The following is a 22,743-nucleotide window of genomic DNA, read 5'->3' on the forward strand; positions in this document are numbered from 1 at the left end:
TTCTCACCGATTGCTGTTATTATAAGTGAATACTGAAAAACTGAATTTGAAATGTTATAATAATCAAATACTACCTTTTAAAAAATTTATACATATTTTATATATAGGACTCCATAAAAGATTGTTTATAAAATGGGTAGCATTATTAATAAAATTTAAAACTCTTGGTCTAGGGGCACCTGGGTGGCTCAGTCAGTTAAGTGTCCGACTTCAGCTTAGGTCATGATCTCACAGTCCATGAGTTCGAGCCCCGCGTCGGGCTCTGTGCTGACAGCTCGGAGCCTGGTGTCTGCTTCAGATTCTGTGTCTCCCTCTCTCTGACCCTCCTCCATTCATGTTCTGTCTCTCTCTGTCTCAAAAATAAAAAAATATCAAAAAAAAATTTAAAAAATAAATAAATAAATAAATAAATAAATAATAAAACTATTGGTCTAATACATAAACTTGTGTTGCCTTCAAAATCCATCACTTAACTCTGATTTTTTATTGAGATATAGTTTACAAAACAGAGTTCACCCTTTAAAGTGTTCAATTGAGTAGCTTTTAGTATATTCACAAAGTTTTGCATTGACCACCACTATCTAATTCCTGTTTGTGTGATTTTTTATTATTAAAAAATAGAAAAACAAAAGTACAATTTTCAGTCAATAAATATCATTGGATCCATATACAGTTTGTTACAGAAAGTGAAGTCCACGATTTTAGAATGATGGCCATAACTTATCAACCAAGTAATCCGTTTTCACACAGTTTCAATAACTGCAGCAATTTCCTTGAACTGTCTGTAGAAATTCTGCAGAGAAAAAAGGAAAATATTAACTTTGCTTTTAGACGATAGGTTAAGTAGTTCTTTTACTTATATCTGACCACTAGAGGCTATAGGACATATTAAGTTTATATGTTAATGTCTATATCACAATTATTGGAAAGTTATACAAAACAAACAAATGCAATTTGCAAATTGCAAGCAAAATTACTATTGTAGGGTTGGATAATTAGCTCATGATTAAACTTTTCAGAGGAGCACCTGGAAGGCTCAGTCAGTTAAGCGTCAGACTCTTGATTTTCAGCTCAGTTCATGATCTTAGGGTCATGAGATTGAGCCCCCCATTGGGCTCCATGCTGGGTATGGAGCCTGTTTACAATTCTCTCTCTCTCCCTCCACTGCTCATGCTCTCTCTCTAAAAAATAATAATAAATAATAAAAACAAAATAAAGCACAAAACAAAATTCTTTTGATACTATACCAGAAAGCGTTATTAAATACCCAACATTGTACTAGGCAATGAAGATAAAAACAAAAATGAGTTTGGGGGACACCTGGCTGCCTCAGTCAGTACAATATACAACTCCTGATCTCGGGGTTATGAGTCTGAGCCCCATATTGGGTGTAGAAATTATTTAAAAATAGAATCTTTGAAAAAAATGACAGTTTGGTTTCCAGGCTTCAAACCACTTTAAATTTAGTGAAAGACTGTATTTCAGAATGATAGGAGCTGCCTTGTTTAAGATATGGGTTTAGTTACAATAAGAGAAACCCAACAATGACAATGGTTTAAATGGTAGAAGCGTATTTCCCTTTCATTTAAAAATTAAGATGGTAGGGCGCCTGGGTGGCTCAGTCAGTTGAGTGTCCAACTTCGGCTCAGGTCACGATCTCACCACTCATGAGTTCGAGCCCCGTGTCAGGCTCTGTGGTGACAGCTCGGAGCCTGGAGCCTGCTTCGGATTCTGTGTCTCCCTCTCTCTCTGCCCCTAACCCACTCACATTCTGTCTCTGTCTCTCTCAAAAATAAATTAACATTAAAAAAAATTAAAAATTAAGCTGGCATGGTTGTTCTCCTATAAAAGTCATCTTTTTTTCCAATCTCCCAAATCTCCAATAAGAGAGGGAGCAAGCAAATTCTCTTTTCCTTTCTTCTCCTCTACCCACCAGGAAGCTAGGAGGCAAATTTGAAACTTAACCTCATCAATTAGGATACTCTCTAATGACTTACATATTTTCATTTTCCTTCTTATTTGGTCTTAATTCTCTATTTTACTAAAGAGTATATATATTTCGTTTTAATTTATATGTAAACTCATTATGGAAAGAAGTTGGATGTCACTATTTCCTTTTTTTTTTTTTTTAAGTTTATTTATTTATTTTGAGAGAGGAAGAGAGAGAGTGCAAGTGGGGAAGGGGCAGAGAGAGAGAGGGAGAAAGAGAATCCCAAGCAGGCATGAAGCCTATTTCAAAGTTAAGATTCATTTAGCTTATCATTCTTGAAATTAAGCCTAAAAAGAATAAGAATAAAACAGTTAAATGCAAAGTAAGTATCCTACCAGAGAAGACAAAAACGTCCTAAATATATTCACAGAGGAGCACTGTGAAAGTGATCAAATGTGACGGTACACAAATTCAGCATTATATTGAAAGTACTGAAATTTATCAAGTTCCCAAAGAAAAAAAATTTAGATCTTTTGTGTGTACTAATAAATACACATCAAAACAACTGCAAATACAAACAATTAAAATTTTCCCTCAAGAAAGATTGCGTGTTTAAGTAGCAATTACAGAATCAGGAACTACAATTGAATGAGTGAAATCACAAACCTGAAACTGTGGAATTGTCATTTCAAAGGACTTGTTCTTCACTTGGCCTGAATGATCCATCACCTTCAGCAACACTGCAACGTAAGGATACTTGAGAGATCTGCAACTGTCTGAGCTCACTGCCATCCCCAGTTTCCACTGAAAATCTACAAGCTGTAATGAAACATTACAGAACAATACATTGGTAATAACAATGCCATGAATGCAGATATTTATTCAGTTTTACTGCTCTCACATTGAACTTTTAGTTTCAATGCTGGTCAGAGTAAAAGAAAATACCTTCATTTAATACTGTTATGGGAACAATAATCAAATGAAAATGGAGAGAGGCAATAAGGGATATAAAGAGCTGGAAAACAATACTGTCATAATTACAACAGTAAACACACACACGCACACACACACAAATCTTCACCAGGTATAAAATGGAGGTAGAAGGAAGATGTGGTATTCCTAGGTTTCCTTTCATTTTGCTCTGGCGTTTAAGGGGACTCCCAATGCCTTGTGGCCTCTCTTACCTCACTTTCCTGTTCCACATATGCTTTCTCCCATCCCACAACCCAAAAGTCCTGAAGTGGAAGGTGAATTAAATACCATCTCCTTATGTGACTGAGACTCACATGGGAATCATTCCAGTTTCCTTCTTCACGAGGATCCTCAGCCTAAAGCCTTACACTGACATAAACACTGGGTGATAAGGTGGTTTTAGATTTCATCACTGAGGATGATGAACACTTGTCAGGTGAGGTGCTATGTAGTTTACATGTATTCAATGCCTCACTGAATCATCATAACATCATAGGCTATTATTTCTATTTTGCAGATGACAAAACTGAATTTCAGAGAGCTTAGATAACGTGTGCAAGGTCACACATTTCTGTGATCAGAACTGAAACCAAAGTCTGTTTGACTCCAAAGATTACTGCTTATTGACTACTAGCTGTCTTTACTTTTAATCTATTTTCTATCAATGACTGCTCAGTGTTGCTGTGGCATAAAACAAGATTGGATAAATGCAGCTCTTAAAACTGACTCTAAAACAGCAGACTGTGAGTAGAGGAATTCTGTTTCTTGTTTTCAAAGCTTAGACAAGTAAATGGTACACAGCAGGCACTCACAAAAAATACTTGTTGACTACTTTTTTTGAGAGAGAGAGAAGGCAAGTATGCATGTGCACATGAACAAGCACTCGTGTCGGCGGGGGGAGGGGCAAAGGAAGAGGCAAACAGAGACTCTTCAGCAGGCTCCGTGCACAGCACAGAGTCTGATGCGGGGCTCAGTCTCATGACTGTGAGATCATGACCTGTGCCGAAATCAAGAGTTGGATGCTTAACCAACTAAGCCACCCAGGTAACCCTTGAATGATACTTTTTGCTACCAAATTAATGCTGATAGGACAAAAAGCTTTCCTTGTTAATAAATCTCTTTTTATAAAATTTGGGATCTTTTATAAACAAGATTTATCTGTATACCACCTAGACGAGACATGCTCCAGAGGTAAGAAGGCAAACAGAGTGAAAATGAAGGATGGAAAAAGAATTTCCATGCAGATAGAAACCAAAGAAAGCTGAGGTAGCTATGCTTAATACCAGACAAATAGACTTTAAAACAAAGACTGTAATAAGAAACAAAAAGGAAGTTACATAATGATAAAGTAGTCAATCCAACAAGAAGATATAATGTGTAAATATTTATGCATCCAACATAGGAATACTAGATATACAACGCAAATATTAACAGACCTAGAATGAGAAATAGACAGCAATATGATAGTAGGAGACTTTAATACCCTTCTTATATCAATGGATAGAACATCCAGATGGAAAATCAATAAAGAAACATCAGCTTTAAATAACATGTTAGCCCAAATGGACTTAACAGTTATTTACAGAACATTCCATCCAAAGGCAACAGAATACACATTCTTCTCAAATGCACATGGAACATTTGCTAGGATCGATATCCTCTGAGGCATCTCTTCCAACCACAATGGTATGAAACTAGACATCAATTACAAGAAAAAATCTAGAATATCCACAAATATGTGGAGACATAACAACATGCTACTAAATAATCGACGGGTCAAAGAAGAAATGAAAAGAGAAATCTAAAAAATACCTTGAGACAAAGCAAAATGCAAATGTAGCATGCCAAATTGTGTGGGATGCAGCAAAAGCAGTTCTAAAATAGAAGTTCATGGTGATAAATGCCTACATCAAGAAACAAGAAAAATCTCAAATAAATAAGCTAACTTTACACTTCAAGAAAACAGAAAAGGAACAGATGCCCAAAGTCAGCAGAAGAAAGGATATAACAAAGATTAGAGTAGAAATAAATGAAATAGAGACTAAAAAGACAATAGAAAATATGAACAAAACTAAAAACTGGTTCTGCAAAAGACAAAATTGAGCATTTTAACTTAAAGATTAAATAAAAATTAAGGCTTTAGCTAGACTTACCAAGAAAAAAGAGGAAAATAAAATCCAAAATGAAAGAGGAGATGTTATAAGTGATTCCACAGAAATACATAGGATCATAAGATACCACTGTAAACACTTACATACCAACAAATTGAACAACCTAGAAGAAATGGAAAAATTCCTAGCAACATACAAACCACCAAGCATGAATCATGATGAATTAGGAAATATGAACAGACCAACTACTAGCAAGGAGAGTGAATCAGTAATCAAAGACTTCCCAACGAACAGAAGTCAGAGACCAGATGGCTTCACTGATGAATTCCACCAAACATTAAAACAAGAATTAATATGAACCCTTCTCAAACTCTGCCACAAAACAAGCAAAACAAAACAAAAAACCAGGGAGAACTTTTCCAAACAAACTTATGAAGCCAACATTACCCTGATACTAAAAGGAGACAGGTATGCCACAAGAACAGAAAATTACAGGCCAATATTCCTGATGAACATAAATGCAAAATTCTCAAAAAAATATTAGCAAACTGAATTCAACAGTATATTAATAGGACCATATACCATGATCAAATCAGTTATTCCAGGGATGCAAGGTTGGTTCAACATCTATAAATCAGTCAATGTGATACACATTTAAAAAAAATAATAAAAAATAAATAAATAAATAAAAAGATAAAAGATAAAAATCATATATAATCATCTCAATAGAAGCAGAAAAAAGCATCTGACAAACTTCAATATCCATACATAAAAAAAAAAAAAACCTCTCAACAAAGCAGCTATAGAGGGAATATACCTTAACATAATAAAGGCTATATATATGTATGTGTGTGTGTGTGTGTGTGTGTGTGTATGATAAATACATGACAAGCTTACAACTAACATGATACTCAATAATGAAAAGCTAAAAGCTTTTCCTTTCAGATCAGGAACATGATGATGATGTCCACCCTCACCAATTTTATTCAACATAGAATTAGAAGTCCTAGTCAGAGCAATTAGGCAAGAAAAACAAGTAAAAGGCATCCAAACTGGAGGGAAAGAAGTAAAACTGTCACTATTTGCAGATGACATACAAAGGAAACCTTAAGGATTTCATTAAGAAAGAATAAAAAATAAATAAAAATTAAAAAAAAACTGGTAGAACTAATAAATTCAATAAAGTTGTAGGGTACAAAAGGAATACATAAAAATCTGTTGCATTTTTATGCACTAATAATGAACTATCTGAAAGAGAAATGTTTTCTCAATTTCTCTTTCAGATAGCTCATTAGAAAATAATACCATTTATGATTGCATCAAAAAGAATAAAATACCTAGGAATAAATTTAACCAAGGAGGTGAAAGACCTATACACTGAAAACTACAAGACATTAATGAAAGAAATTGAAGACACAAATAAATGGAAAGATATCCTGTGCTCATGGATTGGAAGAATTAATGTTGTCCTTACTACCCAAAGCAATCTACAGATTCAATGCAATCCCTATCAAAATCCCAATGATAATTTTCACAGAAATAGAAAAAACTCCTAAAATAAGTATGAAAGCACAGAAGACCCCAAAGAGCCAAAGCAATTTTAGAAAGAACAAAGCTGGAGGCATCACGCTTTCTGTTTTCAAACTGTATTACAAAGGTATAGTAGTTTTAAAAGTACGGTATTGGCATGAAAAAAGACACACAGGTCAAATGCAACATAATCGAGAGCTGACAGAAATAAACCCATGCATATAAGGTTATTTAGCTTATGACAAAGGAGGTAAGAATATACAGCAGTGAAAGGACAGTATCTTCAATAAATAATACTGGGAAAACTGAACAGCCACATGCAAAAGAAGGAAACTTGACCACTATCTTATACCATACATAAAAATTTACTCAAAATGGTTAAGACTTGAAAGTAAGACCTGAAACCATAAAATTCCTAGAAGAAAATGTAGGCAGTAAGCTCCCTGACACAGAAGTCTTGGCGATGATTTTTTGAGTTTGACACCAAAAGCAAAAGCAGCAAAAGCAAAAGTATGCAAGTGGGACTACATTAAATTAAAAAGCTTCTGCACAGCAAAGGAAACCACCGACAAAATGTAAAGGTGGGGTGCCTGGCTGGCTCAGTCACTTGAGTGCTGGACATCAGGTCAGGTTATGATCTCATGGTTCCTCGGTTCAAGCCCTGCATTGGGCTCCCCACTGACAGTGCCGAGGCTGCTTGGGATTTCTCTATCTGCCCCTCTCCCACTCTCTCTCTCTCAATAAATAAATAAACTAGCAAACAAACCTTACCAAAAAGGCAACCTACTGAATGGGAGAATATAACTGCAAATCATAAATGACAAGGGGTTAATATCCAAAAAATGTAAAGAACTCATACAACTCCATACAAACAAACAAACAAATATCGGACTTAAAAATGAGCAGAAGTGGGGGTGCCTGGGTGGCTCAGTCAATTGAATGACCGACTCTTGGTTTTGGCTCAAGTCATGATCTCACAGTTTATAGATTTGAGCCCCACGTCGGGCTCTGCTGTCAGTGTACAGCCTGCTCAGAATTCTCTCTCTCCATCTCTCTCTGCCCCTTGCCTGCTCATTCCTCTCTCTCTCTCTCTCTCATTAAATAAACTTAAAAAAAAAAAAAATGAGAACACTAAATAGACATTGTCCCCAAAAAAAGACACCTAAATCTCCAATAGGTACATGAAAAGATGCTCAACATCATTAATCATCAGGGAAATATGTGTCAAAATCATAATATCACCCCACACCTGTCAGAAATGCTATTATTAAAAAAAAAAACAACAAGAAATAAGCATTTATGAGAATGTAGAGAAAAGGGAACCCTCATGCACTGTTGGTAGGAATATAGATTGGTGCAGCCACTATGAAAAACAGTATGAAGCTTCCTCAAAAAATTAAAAATATAACTGCCAAATGATCTAGCATTCCCGCTTCTGGGTAGTTATCTGAAGAAAATGAAAACACTAATTCAAAAAGATATCTGCATTCCCATGTTCATTGTAGCATTGTTACACTAACCAAGATATGGAAACAACCTAAGTGTCCATCAGTGGATGAACGGATAAGGAAAATGTAGTATATACAAACAATATTATTCAGCCATAAAAAAGAATATGCAACAACATAGCTAGACCTTGAGAACATTATGCTAAGTGAAAAAGAACAGAAAAAGACAAATACCGTATGATCTCTTACATGTGGAATCTACAAAAGAAAACTAAGCACATAAAACAGAGCAGGCTGGTGGTTGCAAGAGGGGGTTGGGGGAGTGGGAGAAATGGGTGAACTTTTTTATTAGTTTAAATAAACTGAACTTTTAAAAATTTAAATTTAAAATTAAAGGAGGGATTGGTGGAGACCAAAATTTTCTCCCGTCTCAGATGCACTTTGGGCTACTCTGTTAATATAATAAAGCCAGGCTAGTGCTATAGAAGGTTAACATCTTTAATAGGTAAAAAGATTGTGTAATTCCATTTTAAATAAAAGTTTTCTATGTAAAAATAAAGGAGAAGATAACAGAAGAACTACAAATGGTTAATAAACTTATGGAAAGGAACTCACCTTCATTAGGAAACAAAGAAATGCAAATTTGAACCACAATAAGATACCACCACACACCTACCAAAATGGCAAAATCTTTAATCTGCCAATTCCAAGTACTGGCAATGAAGTATGTGTCACATGCTATCGATGGAAGTCTAAATTGGGCTAATGTTTTGGAGTATTGGTTTTATCTAGTAAAACCAATGTTACGTATACCTCTGATCCAGCAACTCAATTACTAGAGATATATCCTAGAAAAACCTGTGCATATGTACACACAATACATGTATGTTCTGAGCAACTATATCCCTAATAGCCGTAAACTGAAACCACCCAAATATTCATCAGTAGTAAGATGGATAAATGAAGTATGTGCAGCAATGAACTTCAGCTACACTTAACACCAAAAATGTTGAAAGAAACGAAGTCAAAAGTTATGTGATTCCATTCACTTAAACTTGAGAAATAGGAAGTATAATATTAAGGTTGCATACACAGGTGGGAAAACTATACATAAAGGTCAGAACATGATTATCACAAAAGGATCGTCATTACCTCTAGGGAGGAGGGAAGGGAGGGGTTTGATTGGGGAAGGGCATGTGGTGGGCTTCTGGGATACTGGTAATGGTCCATTTCTTGAATTTGATTGTGGTTACAAAGGTGTTCACTTTAAAATTATTCATTAAGCTGTCCACGATAATGCACTTTTTTTGCCTATGCTATCTTGTAGGTATCAGGTGTGGGAAGTGAATATAAATCAGTGAGTTTCACATTTCTGGTTGAAAGGAAAATTTTATTGTACAATACAGTGACCAAGGGAATGCTTTACAGAGGGCATAAGCTTTCAGCTCAGTTTTGAAGATTAAATACAACTGAATATGAGAGGAAAATGTGTTTTCTTTATGTATTCCATAAGTATACATGTAACAAAAAAATAAATGTTTAATAATATTTAGCTGAACCAACTAGAGATGGAGATAGTCAGTATCTGGTATAAGAGATAGAGCATTGGGGCGCCTGGGTGGCTCAGTCGGTTAAGCGTCTAACTTCGGCTCAGGTCATGATCTCACAGTTCGTGAGTTCGAGCCCCACATCAGGCTCTGTGCTGACAGCTCGGAGCCCAGAGCCTGCTTCAAGTTCTATTTCTCCCTCTCTGCCCCTTCCTCTCTCATGCTCTGCCTCTTTCTCTCAAAAATAAATAAAAATTAAAAAAAAAAAAAAAAGAGAGAGAGAGATAAAGCATTTACGTGCCTTAAAGGGGAAGGCTCCTATAAGGAAGTATGGAATATAAAGCTGACAAAAGAAGTCAAGAAGCCAATAAATCTTTTCGAATTCTGAGTTTTCAGAGGTTTTCAAAGTATTCTCGAATACTTGATCTCATGGGAAATATATCATATTAAGTCATTTAAATGTTTCCTGTATGCAGTGGGGACTCACTGAAACTTTTCAGTAAAAGGAATGATATGAAAGTATTGATTAAAAAACATTCATCTGGTGGCAGCAGAATACAATAATCCAGGTGCCTGATTATTTTAAGTGCCTGAACTGAGGTGGTAAAGGTAGGGTTAAGCCGATCCTTAAAGAATGAATCAGTAGGCCTTGATTATTTTCCTCATAATTATGGGACAGATCCAAGACAACTATGAAAATCCGAGTGCGGATGATGAGAATTCTGATATCATGTATCAATTAGGACTCTACATATCCAGTCCAAAGGTATTATCAAGTGGTGATAGAGGATATTTAAATAGCAATGTTCAGTAAGTGGCTAAAAATCCAGGAACAGAATTTGAGTTCATGATTAGACATACAGTTTTTATATTAGATCAATGGTGATACTCATTCTTAAACTTATTCAGCCTGTACAATTCCTTGTTGCTTTCCTGTATACAGGAAAATGGTACAGAAAATCATTACCTATTTGACTTCGTCTGAAATAAAACTCTGGATTATTTAGACCATTTCAAACCAAAAAGCAATTAAGGAATACAATGTTGGAATCCACTGATCACTGCAACGGTGGAACGGGCAGATGAGGAAATATGAAGAACTTCCTGTGCAAAATGAGTATTCCTAAATAAAAAAAAAGCTGGGGTTAGGTTTATGAGATGAGAATTTTTCAAATCGGAACCTGAACATTTAAGTGCAAATTAAAAGCAAATTATAGGGGCGCCTGGATGGCTCAGTTGGTTAAGCATCCAACTTCGGCTCAGGTCATGATCTCACAATTCATGAGTTTGGGCCCTGTGTCGGGCTCTGTGCTGACAGCAGCCTGGAGCCTGCTTTAGATTCTGTGTTTCCCTCTCTCCCTGCCCCTCCCCTGCTAATGCTCTGTCTCTCTGTCTCTCTCTGTCTCTCTCTCTCTCTCTCTCTCTCAAAAATGAATAAATGTAAACAAAAAAAATTTTTTAAAGCAAACCTTCTAATAAATGTGGTTTAGCCTTAAATAGGAATTAACTGTATCAAGGATTTTAATAAGAAAAGAACAAAAGAGAAAAATCAGAACAGAACATGCTTCCATTAGGGAGAATATTAAGAATGAAGTAATATAGCCCAAAAACTCTTGTAGAATTACGAACGTGAATTAAAAATGAAAATGTACAAACTAGTACATGAGTAGTGAAAAAAATATGAGAACATCCCAAAGTAAAATGAATACAAAGAAAAAAAAATCACAAAACAAATATAGATATTGAAAGATAAACGAAGACATTAGCTGTAGTCAGTCACACTTAAAATTGATATGGTAGCTGCAATTACTTACACAAAACATCATATAAAAATTGTCCATAAAGAAAAAATATCGATAAAGACCACTTCGGTTTAAATTTAATTTTTATTTTGTCAAAATACGACATAAAATACTAGAAAAACAATCATGTACAACTCCATCCTAGAAAATATTTTCTTATTCCTGTATCCCCATTTCTAGTCCTCATATGTAATTTTTACAGAGTCATAAAATACACACTTCTATGGCCTCTCCTTTTTTAAGTGAAGGTTTGCCAAAGGAAGGAATGCTAAGTATTCTGCACACATTAATCTCTCTCAAAAGTATTGAAAGGAAAAGACTGGTCAAACAACACATCCAATGATCTCAAACTAATATAGCTGTTATTCCAACCCTAATTTGTCTGATGCCATATTCTATCCAGTTTTCATTATGCCTAGCTGCAACATGATTACTATCTGGAATTAAATTAAGTTGTAGTAGGTCAAGAAAGTAAATTGGTCTAGGGTGGCATGAGAACATTTATCATCTTCTAAATGCTAAACCTGAGCTGTCCAATACAGCAGGCATTACCCAAATGTGACTATTTAAATTAATAAAATAAAAATCGTTTTCAGTTCCTCAGTTGTGCTAGCCACATAGCAAGTGCTCCACGGCCACATATGGCTACTGCTCCCATACTGGACAGTGCCAACCAACATAGAACATTTCTGCCATCATAGAAGTTCTGTTGGACAGCGCTATGCCACACCCTGTGTTTACATGTGTAAAGTGATTAAGGCAGGAGTTATTAGCAAATTTCTACTTAAGAATTCATATTACTCTAGTCCAAGTATACATTTTCCAAGTCATTAGTCTTCCTCGTTTTCTTAAAGGATTTTTTTTAAGTTTATTTGTTTATTTAGAGAGAGAGAGAGAGAGAGAGGACATACACACAAGCGGGGGGAGGAACAGAGAGAGGAGAGCGAGAATCCCAAGTGGGGATTTGGTTGCAGTGACAGCGCATAGCCTGAACCTGAACTGGGGCTAGATCTCACAAACTGGGAGGTCATGACATGAGCTGAAATCAAGAGTCTGACGCTTAACCGACTAAGCCACCCAGGCTCCCCCTTCCTCATCTTGTTTACAGGCACCTTCACCCATACTCTTTTTAATGTTCTCAGTAGCACTCATCATTATCTGAAATTATCACGTTTCCTTATTTATCACCTGTCTCCCCAAAAAATGCAAACTTCCTAAGAGAAAGAACATTATCCATCTAGTTTACTACTGAATCTACTAGAACAGTATGTGGTACAAAGTGAATGTTCAAATAAGTATTTGTTGAACTAATATGTTTGGAACTGCTCAGGCATGTGGTAACTGGTCTCTAAAGATGGCTTCCAACAATTAGTATCACCCCTCCCTGTACATACATGTCACTCCTCATATTAAGTGGAGCTTATTCTCCCCCTGCAGCCATCTGAGCTGTCCCTGTGATTGCTTTAAGCAACAGAATATGACAGAAGAGGCTTTCTGGAATCTCTGAGCCTAGACCTTAGGAGAACTGAAAGTGTCTGCCTCCTTCTTCATGGAAGGCTGGCTCTTGGGACTCTCCCTCGTGGAACCCAGCTACCCTAATTTGAGCAGCCATGTAGGAAGAATCAAGTCACTCCAATTATTAGCTCTGGCTGAGCTCTTAGCCGAAGTTATCACTAGCCATGTGAGCCCCCTTCGTTTCTGGCTCAATCACACTCCTAAATGACGGGGAGTAGAAGCTAGCTAAGTCCAGGTAACCCCCAGAGTCTTGGAAGATCATTAAACTGTTGTTTCAAGTCACTTGAGTTTTCGGTAGTTTGTTACACAGCAATGATAACTAAAGTTATCATTAGTTATTCTCAGAGAATAACTTTGTCAATAAACTTAACATTTATTCGTTAATGACATCGAAAATTCATTCTCATGAGCAGAAGACATGAACAGGCATTTTTCCAAAGACATCCAGATGGCTAACAGACACATGAAAAGATGCTCACTCACCATCAGGGAAATAACAAATCAAAACCACAAGGAGATTCCACCTCACACCTGTCAGAATGGCTAAAATTAACAACACAATAAACAACAGGTGTTGGTAAGGAAGTGTAGAAAAGGGAACCCTTTTGCACTGTTGATGGGAATGCAAACTGGTGCAGCCACTCTGGAAAACAGTATGGAGGGTCCTCAAAAAGTTAAAAATAGAACTACCCTACAATCCAGCAGCTGCACTACTGGATATTTACCCAAAGGATACAAAAATAAAGATTCAAAGGGGTACATGCACCCTGATGTTTACAGCAGCACTACCAACAATAGCCCAACTATGCAGAGTCCAAATGTCCAATGACTAATAAATGAATAAAGAAGTTGTGGTATATATGTCTAATGGAATATTACTCAGCCATCAAAAAGGAGGAAATCTTGCCATTTGCCACAAAGTGGATGCAGACAGAGTGTATTACGCTAAGTGAAATAAGTCAGAGAAAGACAAATAGCATGTGATTTCACTCATATGTGGAATTAAAGAAACAAAACAGATGAACATATAGGAGGGGGGAGAAAAGAGAGTGGGAAACAAACCATAAAAGACTCTTAAAGATAGAGAACAAACTGAGAGTTGATGGAGGCAGGTGGAGGTGGGATGGACTAGATAGGTGATGGGTATTAGGAGGGCACCTGTTGTGATGAGCACTGGGTATTGTATGCTGGTGATAAATCACTGACTTCTACTCCTGAAACCAATATTGCACTTCATGTTAACTAACTAGAATTTAAATAAAAATTTGAAAAAAAAATTCTCATAATCATATAAATCTGAAATATATTAGTTTCTAGAAATTTTGACAAAAACAGCTAAAAGATACTTCATATTTGGTTAGTGAAACCTGTTATTTACCTCTGAGAGACGCTAATACCTCCAATAAAAATAATACAGAAGAACAAAGCCTTTGCCATTAAGCACGTTCACTACTAATAAATTCATAGTACATATGCCCTCCAACACCAGGTACACATCATCTTCCCTCAAAAGTGTTTTTCATCCTCATTTCATGTCTACTGATGAATGCCATTCCCATAGTGTCACGGGTTTGAAATGGTGGTAAACTGATTTTTCTCTCTCTTACTCAAAATATGTAAGAATTGATAGGTATTCAAATTTTATTTCAGAGAATGCCAACATTTATTCCCTTCTTCCGAGTCTCACTGCTATAGACCTACACAAAGTTGTTTTTGTTTTTTTTAATCTTGCCTTAAATTTTACCATAGCCTCCTAATTAGTTTCTCGCCTACAGTCTTTGTTGGCTCTAATCCAGATTAGAGTCTCCAAACACTGTTTATAGATGAACCAAATCTAATAACACAGGCCAAAACCTGTAAAGTCTACTGTCTCACGAGTTAGTTACCAACCAGGCACTTGAGTCATTGCCCGAAACAATCCCAGTTTTCCCACCCATATCCAAAAGGGACTGCCTCCCTTCTTTAGATTCTCATTCAGTCTTTACACTTATGCTCATACTGCTCATCCTTCTTGCAACAGAATTCTCAAACATCTACTTCAAACTCCTCTCAAAGTCTACCTGCTCCATGAAGTCTTCCCTGGGTTTACTCAACCTTTCTATGAATATTCCTGTCATTTCTTACACTCGACCATTTAGAACATTCTACCTCGTACAGGAGTCATTTGTGGATTTGTCTCCCACCTCTACATCCACTAGACTGTAAACTTCTTGGGGCGCCTGGGTGGCGCAGTCGGTTAAGCGTCCGACTTCAGCCAGGTCACGATCTCGCGGTCCGCGAGTTCGAGCCCCGCGTCGGGCTCTGGGCTGATGGCTCAGAGCCTGGAGCCTGTTTCCGATTCTGTGTCTCCCTCTCTCTCTGCCCCTCCCCCGTTCATGCTCTGTCTCTCTCTGTCCCAAAAATAAATAAACGTTGAAAAAAAAAATTTTTTTAATAAAAATAAACTTCTTAAGGGCAGTTCATACATCCAACACAATACACAAAAGAACAAAAACAGTCATACATTTATGAACCACTTTATAAAATGCACAATAGTTTAAGTCACTATGTCTCATATATGGGAAGAGGGAAAGTAACAAGATATTATGTGTCAATAAAACATCTTACGTTGATTTGTACCATACAACTGGTAAGAAAGAAAGCGATAACATGTGGCAGCAGTAGGACTAATCATTCACCTGTGAGGAAGAGTTCTAATTAGACATCTAAAGGAAAATCATGAACTACTTCGAAACACTATCAAAATATGTAAAAATGGATAATCTGAGACCTCTGGTGCTGGGTCATATGTAGCACTATGACTTGTTAGATTTAACAAACAGATTCTGAAGTCAGACAGACCTGAATTTGAATCTCAGCTCTGCTACCTTCTAACAATGTAGCTTTGGATAAGTTACTATGTCTTTATGCTCTAACATTCAATAAGAATTTACTGAAGAATACGATTTTCTAAGCACTGGGGATATAAAAAAGAATAAAACAAAGTTCCTGACCTCAGGATCTTAACTTCCAGTGGGGAAGGCAGACAATAAACAAATAAATATTAACAACAAGAAATAAATATAAAAAGTGTAAAAAAAATGCAGAGTAAGGGGATAGAATGACTGGGAACGTTATTTAGGTAGAGTGTGGGGGAGACTTCTCTGAGGAGTGGCTTTTGAGTAGAAAGGGAACAGAATAAAGGAAAGGAAAAAGCACATGGACCTCTGGAAGAGAGAGCATTCTGGACAGAGGGAGAAGCATGCCTGACACAACTAGGGAACAACAATGGGGCCCAGGTAGCTCGAGCGGCATGAGCTACAAGAGATGAGAGATCAGTTTTTGAATGGCCCCGCAGGCCATGGTCAATATATAAGACTTTTTTTCTGGTGTGACAGGAATCACTTAAAAGACTGAGCAGGGTAAAGACCTGGTCTAACTTAAATTGCAAAAGGCTCACCCAAATTGCTGGATAGGGCATCATGTTTAAGAAGGAAAGCTAGGAGACTCAATTAGGAGCCTATTGTAGTAGTCTAGGCAAGAGGATGAAGGCTTGGACTCAGGTGGTGGCAGGGGAAGATGCCTTTAGAGTATATTTTAAAGATGGAGAGAACAGTATGCTGATGGCTGATAGATAGTATGGGGGGGGGTACGTGAACTCTTACTGGAGGTGTGATCCCAATTAACCTAATTCATACATTGGTGAGAAATATTTAAAGAACAAGAAAAGGTATTATAGCTCAAGCCTAAATATTAGCTATATCTGGTGCATTTTAAAAAGCATATACTACAAACATAAATGACTGAGAGCTGGGTAATGGATTCTTCTTCCTTCAATGATATTCTTGAATAATCTACCCCCCTGCCCGAGCATTATATTTAGAACCACATCATAAACTAGGAATTAAAATGTTCAATTTAGGAGTTCCTGGAGGTGAAACTCACAAAAGTGTGAGGGTGCCCCCCACCCATGACTGGATCCCTGAGATTCTAATTCTCAGACTTGTCCACACTGAGCCTCTAGCAACTTATCAATCATAGTTTGGATGTTCCCATCCTGGCACTGGTTTCCACAGCAATTTCCATTCCGTTAAATTGTAATTCTCTGTATTCACCTCACTGTCTCTCCAATTTGGGGGCAGCAGTTTGTCCTGTGACCTCACTTCTCTGACGGATCTAAGACTTGTTCATTCTTCGGTTTGTTCCGCTTCTTACTCATGGTTAGGATGAAGTGACGTCTTCCATATTCCGAGCTCCATACATGCCAGACTAGAAACTGATAGTCTAGCACTCATCATAATTTTCTTCATAAAGGTTTTAAACATCTTTTGTTAGATATATTGCAAAGTACTTTATAATTTATGTTGTAAATGATGTCTCTTATAAAAATATTTTTCAGCTCTGTGTCTGAATTAAACAATTGAATCATCTTGCTAAAGTCTCATACTAATTCTAACGTTTGTGCATTATCTTGGCTTTTTCTATGTAAACGATCATATAACTTGTGAATGATTGCACAAAAGGAATGAGGAGTAGGCTGAAAACAGCCCCCTCCCCTGACCAAATGTCTGCATTCTAATCCCCAAAACCTGTGAATATGTCATCCTATATGACAAAGCAGACTTTACAGACAGGACAAAATTAAAGATCTTGAGATTGGGAGATTTTCCTAAATTATCCAGGTGGGCCCAACATAGTCATAACGAGGCAAAAGGTTCAGAGTCACAGGAAAGAGTTGTGGTGATGGCAGCAGAGGTAGGAATGCTGTGCCTTCAAGACAGAAGTAAAAGCCACAAGCCAAGGAGTGCAGACAGCCTCTAGAAACCGGAAAAGAAAAGGAAATAAAATCTTCCCTAGCGCTCCCACAAGGAACACAGCCCAGCCAACACCTTGACTTGAGCCCCACAAAACTAATTCCAGACTTCCACCTTCCAGAACCATTATAAATCTGTGTTGTTTTGAACACTACCCCCCCCTAAAGAGGTTCAATTTATTAAAGCCCTATAATCAATATAATTCAGCTTCAGCACGTCTTACTCAACTAAACATATGATTTGGTGTAAGTGAATGGATACAATGATTTATAAGAGACTGAATCAAAGTACACTAGCCCAATAACTCAGAGCAAAGCCAGATAAGGGGGTTGATTAATCTTTCTGAGTGCCCCCTACTTCCCAGGAATCCTCGGAAGCAATAGCATTTGGAGACAGATGACAGAGAGCAGTCAATGGACATCCCTCTGCCCTTTTATTTCTTATCTCATCCCTTTCTTACATTTTGTTTGGGCCTGGGAAACTCCTGACCTAAAATGCTCTAGTTTTAGTACTGTTCCTCTGGGAAATGTGTTATTAGGCTATCTGCCTAAAGATAATTTATTACCTGGAACAGGACAGGAACACTTAGAACAAAGAGGCATAAAAATATTTTAAAATTCAAATTCTTATTTCTGGCATAAAAAAGGTAGACATTGAAAGGTTAAAGGAGGTATACTTTCCAGCTACAAAATAACTTTTTTAAAGACTTCGAACATGTTTGCAGCTCTACCTTTGTATATTTTAACAATTTCTTCTCTTTATATAGCACACGCCACAATACTGTGTACCTGGCTTTGAATAAACGCTCAGCACGAACAGTAATTGCTCTGTCCGCTTTGGGCTGGAGTGGGTGGTGCAGGTTCAATTACAATAGCAGCAGCTACTGCGTCCGGGGCAAAGTGGAAAGAGCAATTCTAGGTGGCGGGACGAAAGTCACAGACTCGCAGACACAGGCGTTGGACTAGGGGGACAGCTGAGGAAGGCCAGGTGCGACCGCCAGCCCCTTGCCCAGCTGACGCCGGCGGAGGGCGGGGCCGCCCATTCACTCACCTGGTTGGTGACCTGAAATGGAAGCAGAGAACACAATTTAGGGAAAGATCCCTCTAGCTCCAGAGCCCCGCTGCCCCGGCTCCTCTCAGGACAGGACTTACCTTGGACTTGGCATCCAGTTGCGGCTCGCCGCAGTCCTCCATACCAAACCGCTAGGGCTCACACCACCTACCGATCAGGTGGTCTGTCCCCGGGCGCCAGCACTTCCGCTTCCTCCTCCCGCCCCTCGCGGACCGGCGCACGCAGCGGAAGTAGGGGGACTTGAAATAAACATATTTGTGTAACTCACCCTGAGTGTTAATTAAATATTAGTTTCAAGGAGACACTCAGCAGCAAGGAAATTTCTATGGGGGAAAGGTCCCAAGATTTTGGAGATACCTTATGAAGTGATGGATAGATTAACTTCAGTATGCCTCCTTCCCCTTCTGACCTGGAGACGTGGACTCTTCCGGTCTGGGCCCACAGCGCTTTTTGCGCGCGTGAGCTGGCTGGCGCGCGACTAATGTATCTCCACAAAGTTCAAAAACAGCCGGACCACCACACCCTTTCCTCCCACAGAAGTCGTTGGGCTGGGAGATCCCAATGGTAACTATAATTATATGATTAGCTTTTGTCACTCGGATTTACTGCACTGGCCCAGCTGCGGTGGGATGGGGATGCTATTCTTTATCACGCTGCCACTGACCTCCAGCCCTCAACGTGACCGCGGGAGTAACCTTCTCATCTGGTCTTCTTTCCTCCTACGCAGCTCACATCCATTCTACCCAGTAGCTAAAGCGACTTCTCTTTCTCGCCAAATTTTTATTTTAAATAACGCAAATTTTTGGAGAAAAGTTGCAAAAGCAGTTCAATGAACATCTCTATACCCTTCATCTAGATTCACCAACTTAACATTTTAACCATTTGCTTTACCTTTAGCTCCATACACGGTAATGATGGCATTTCATCTCTAAATACTTGAGCATGTGGCGCATTTCCTAAGTCATCACAATACTACCACAATACTACTACACAGATTTAACACTGACAAAATACTGGGATCTAACACGTCGGGCAAGTTCAAATTTCTCCAGTGGTCTCAACGACATTCTTTAAAACTTTCCAACCCTACCCACCCCCAGAATCTAATCAAGAACTACTTGTTGAATTTAGTTATTGTGTCTGCTCCGTCTCTTCAAATCTAGAACTGCACTATTGAAGGGTCCATCGGACTGCAGTGGTTTTTCACTGGACCCTCTGAGGGAGAATCTGTTCCTGGTTGTTGCCAGAACTCGGTTCAATGAAGGTCCCACTTCCTTGCTAGCTTTTGGATGGGGGTTCTCAGTGTCTAAAGGACATCAGCATTCTTTGGCTTGTGGCCCTTTTCCTCTGTCTTCAAAGCCATTAATGGCAGGTCAAGTCCTCCTCACACTTTGAATTATTCTGACCTCCCCTTCTGCATCATCTCTCCTTTCTTGTCTTCTTTCACCAATCTCTGACTCCAGCTTGAGCAGCTTCTGTCTTTAAGGTCTCAAATGATTAGACTGAGCATACTCAGATAATCCAAGATAATCTCTACATCTCAAGGTCCACAACCTTAAATAACCTACACAATCCTTTCAGAGCAGTACCCAGATTAGTGCCTGATTGAATAACCAGGGGAGGGGACCCTTACGGAGAGGGGCATCTTTAAAATTCTGCCTACTGCAAACAGTCATAGGATTGTTGGAGAATTACATTAGTTAACACATGTAAAACCCCTAGAATTGTGCCTGGCATGTAACACTGAGAATCTGTGCCAAACAGCCACTGACTCAAGGTTATTGGACATGATTAAAAGTCCTAACTGGCTTGGGAACATAGCACTGAATTAATCCAGTGGTTTCTTTCCTATGAAAGAAACCCTGGATAGGACACTGATGATGCATCCCACTGGTATGTGCATCAATTCTGTTTGTAAGGGAATATTTCTCTGAAGTTCTTGGTTGCCATCAGATTATGATCCATGTCAAGATTATGTTCCTTGGAGGGCTGCATGCCTGCACACACCCATGCACACACATACACACATACACACACTCAAACACTTCTTAATTACATAAAAATGCTTCCAAAAGGTGAAAAGATGATATAAAGAAGTTAATTTTTGTGTTTTTCACACAAAAAAGGTTTTTTTGTATGTTTTTTTAGACATAAGTGTCCCTTTTCAAAAATCTATTGATAAAATTTGGGGAGAGTAAGATGTCAGTAGAGTTCAGGCCAATCTTGGCCCATCGTTAATCTTGTTGTTGTGCTCTTGACACTTCATCAGCACATAGGATCAAGTGCTTATTTTTAACACCTCCATCTTATAAAAGATCAGAATGTATGCAAGCTTCAGACTTGAAAAACACAGATTTTATGAATAGAGTCAAGAGAAATGCTAAAATTAAAGATGTATAGGCATAACTTCTGCTTTATTTATATTTATTTTTTGTGATTATGTGTAAATAAGACATAAATAAGAAAACGTTTTTTTGGAACTGTTTTTTAAAAATTATTTTACTTATCTTTGAGAGAGAGAGAGAGAGAGAGAGAGAGAGAGAGTGTGTGTGTGTGTGTGTGTGTGTGTGTGTGTAAGCAGGGGAGGGGCAGAGAGAGAGGGAGACACAAAATCCAAAGCAGTCTCCATACTCTGACCTGTTAGCACAGAGCCCGACACAGGCCTCAAACTCATGTACCATGAAATCATGACCTGAGCCGGAAGCAGAAGCTTAACCAACTGAGCCACCCAAGCCCCCCTTTTTTTGAGCTCTTAAACAAACAAACAAACAAACAAAATGAGCACTGACCGATGTATAGGAGGATGTCCACAAAACTATGGCATGAACTCTGACCTCACAAGGGTTACAGTATAATGGAGAAAATATAATTGACACACATGAAGCAAGTAATACTTCAATCTAAGCTTTTATTTTAGGGCTTTTTTTTTTTTTTTTTTTTTTTTTGTGTGTGTGTGTGCCAAGTGGTATTAGCCCAGCTCAAACTAGCCTGAGCAAAATAGCAAAATCATCGTCTCACAGGCATGGCCTCTGAAATGTAAGGGTAGAGCCAACTGCAGGAATCTCATAGAATTATGAGACTTGAATAGCAAAGGGACCAAACTCTGTTTCTCAACTGTAATCTGACCTTCAATTTGTCTGTTGGCTTCATTCTCTTAGGCTTCTCCATATCTGCCTATGGACACATGACTTCTAGCATCTCTGAGGTCATAACCTGTGGTTTATAATCCAAAGGGAAAGAGAAAGCCGCTCTCCCATCTCAATTCTTAGAAAGGAGACCAATTTGCTTGTTTGGGTCATCTGCTTACCCCTTGGACCAATACTGGGTTTAGGGTGATGCAATACTATTCTTTCCCTATGTCCCCTGTTGTGGCCACAAGAGGTAGAATTGTATAATTGGCAGAGTCACTAGCAGCAAAAGGGATAAGAAGATGCACCCTAGGAAGTGCAGGTGAGGACAATGCCACAAAACTTGGATGAAAAGATACTGAAGGAACAAAAACAACAGATAACCACTAAATACATTTACTAATACTGTATTATACTATTCTACACAGTCAGTGGATGTGGTGGGCAGAATAATGGGCCCCCAAAGATGTGTTAAAAGATAAACTGAGGCCAATCAAAAATTTTAAGAGTTTATTTGAGCAAAAATCGATTCCAATTGGGCATTGCCATACCAGAAGTCGGTTAGGAACACTCCACTGATGGGAGCTCAGACAGAGATTTCAGAGAGAAATGGTAGAAGCAAAGTAAGGAAAATATTGATTGGCGGTGGCTTAAGCCTAGTTGTCTAGTTATGATTTGGTTGCCCTTAGTATTTTGATCACATAACCTTGAGGCATTTGTAGGCGCAGATTTTGGTTTGCTTACGTAGGCCACCACAGCATCAGAGCCATCCCAGTCTGATGGCCTCCATGTTTAATTAATTTAACAAATATTCACTTCTAAATTCCCAGAATCTATGAAAATACTGTGTTACATAGCAAGGGAGCATTAAATTTACAGATGGAATTAAGTTTGCT

At 38.1% G+C, this 22,743-nt stretch overlaps 1 protein-coding gene across 1 annotated transcript; it reads right to left on the minus strand.

Moving 5' to 3' along the window:
- Positions 1-585: 585 nt before the first annotated feature.
- COMMD6 (COMM domain containing 6) lies at positions 586-18,889 on the minus strand. Its single transcript, XM_047080701.1, has 4 exons — positions 18,800-18,889; positions 18,699-18,710; positions 2,597-2,749; positions 586-793 (listed from the first exon to the last, which is right to left on the minus strand). Exons 1-4 carry the CDS (start codon positions 18,839-18,841, stop codon positions 743-745), a joined length of 258 nt encoding a protein of 85 aa, XP_046936657.1. The 5' UTR covers positions 18,842-18,889; the 3' UTR covers positions 586-742.
- Positions 18,890-22,743: the final 3,854 nt, after the last annotated feature.

The sequence above is a fragment of the Lynx rufus genome, unplaced genomic scaffold, assembly GCF_022079265.1.
Source record: "Lynx rufus isolate CCGP_SWC_20201006 ecotype Redwood Valley unplaced genomic scaffold, mLynRuf1.p SCAF_1, whole genome shotgun sequence".
NCBI lineage: Eukaryota > Metazoa > Chordata > Mammalia > Carnivora > Felidae > Lynx > Lynx rufus.

Bases quoted from the DNA above. Each gene is read 5' to 3' on its own strand.
- COMMD6 (XM_047080701.1), bottom strand. From the start codon at position 18,841: ATGGAGGACTGCGGCGAGCCGCAACTGGATGCCAAGTCCAAG. The intron at 794-2,596 runs GTTTGTGATTTC...TTTTCTCTGCAG, and splicing joins TGACAATTCCACAGTTTCAG to AATTTCTACAGACAGTTCAA.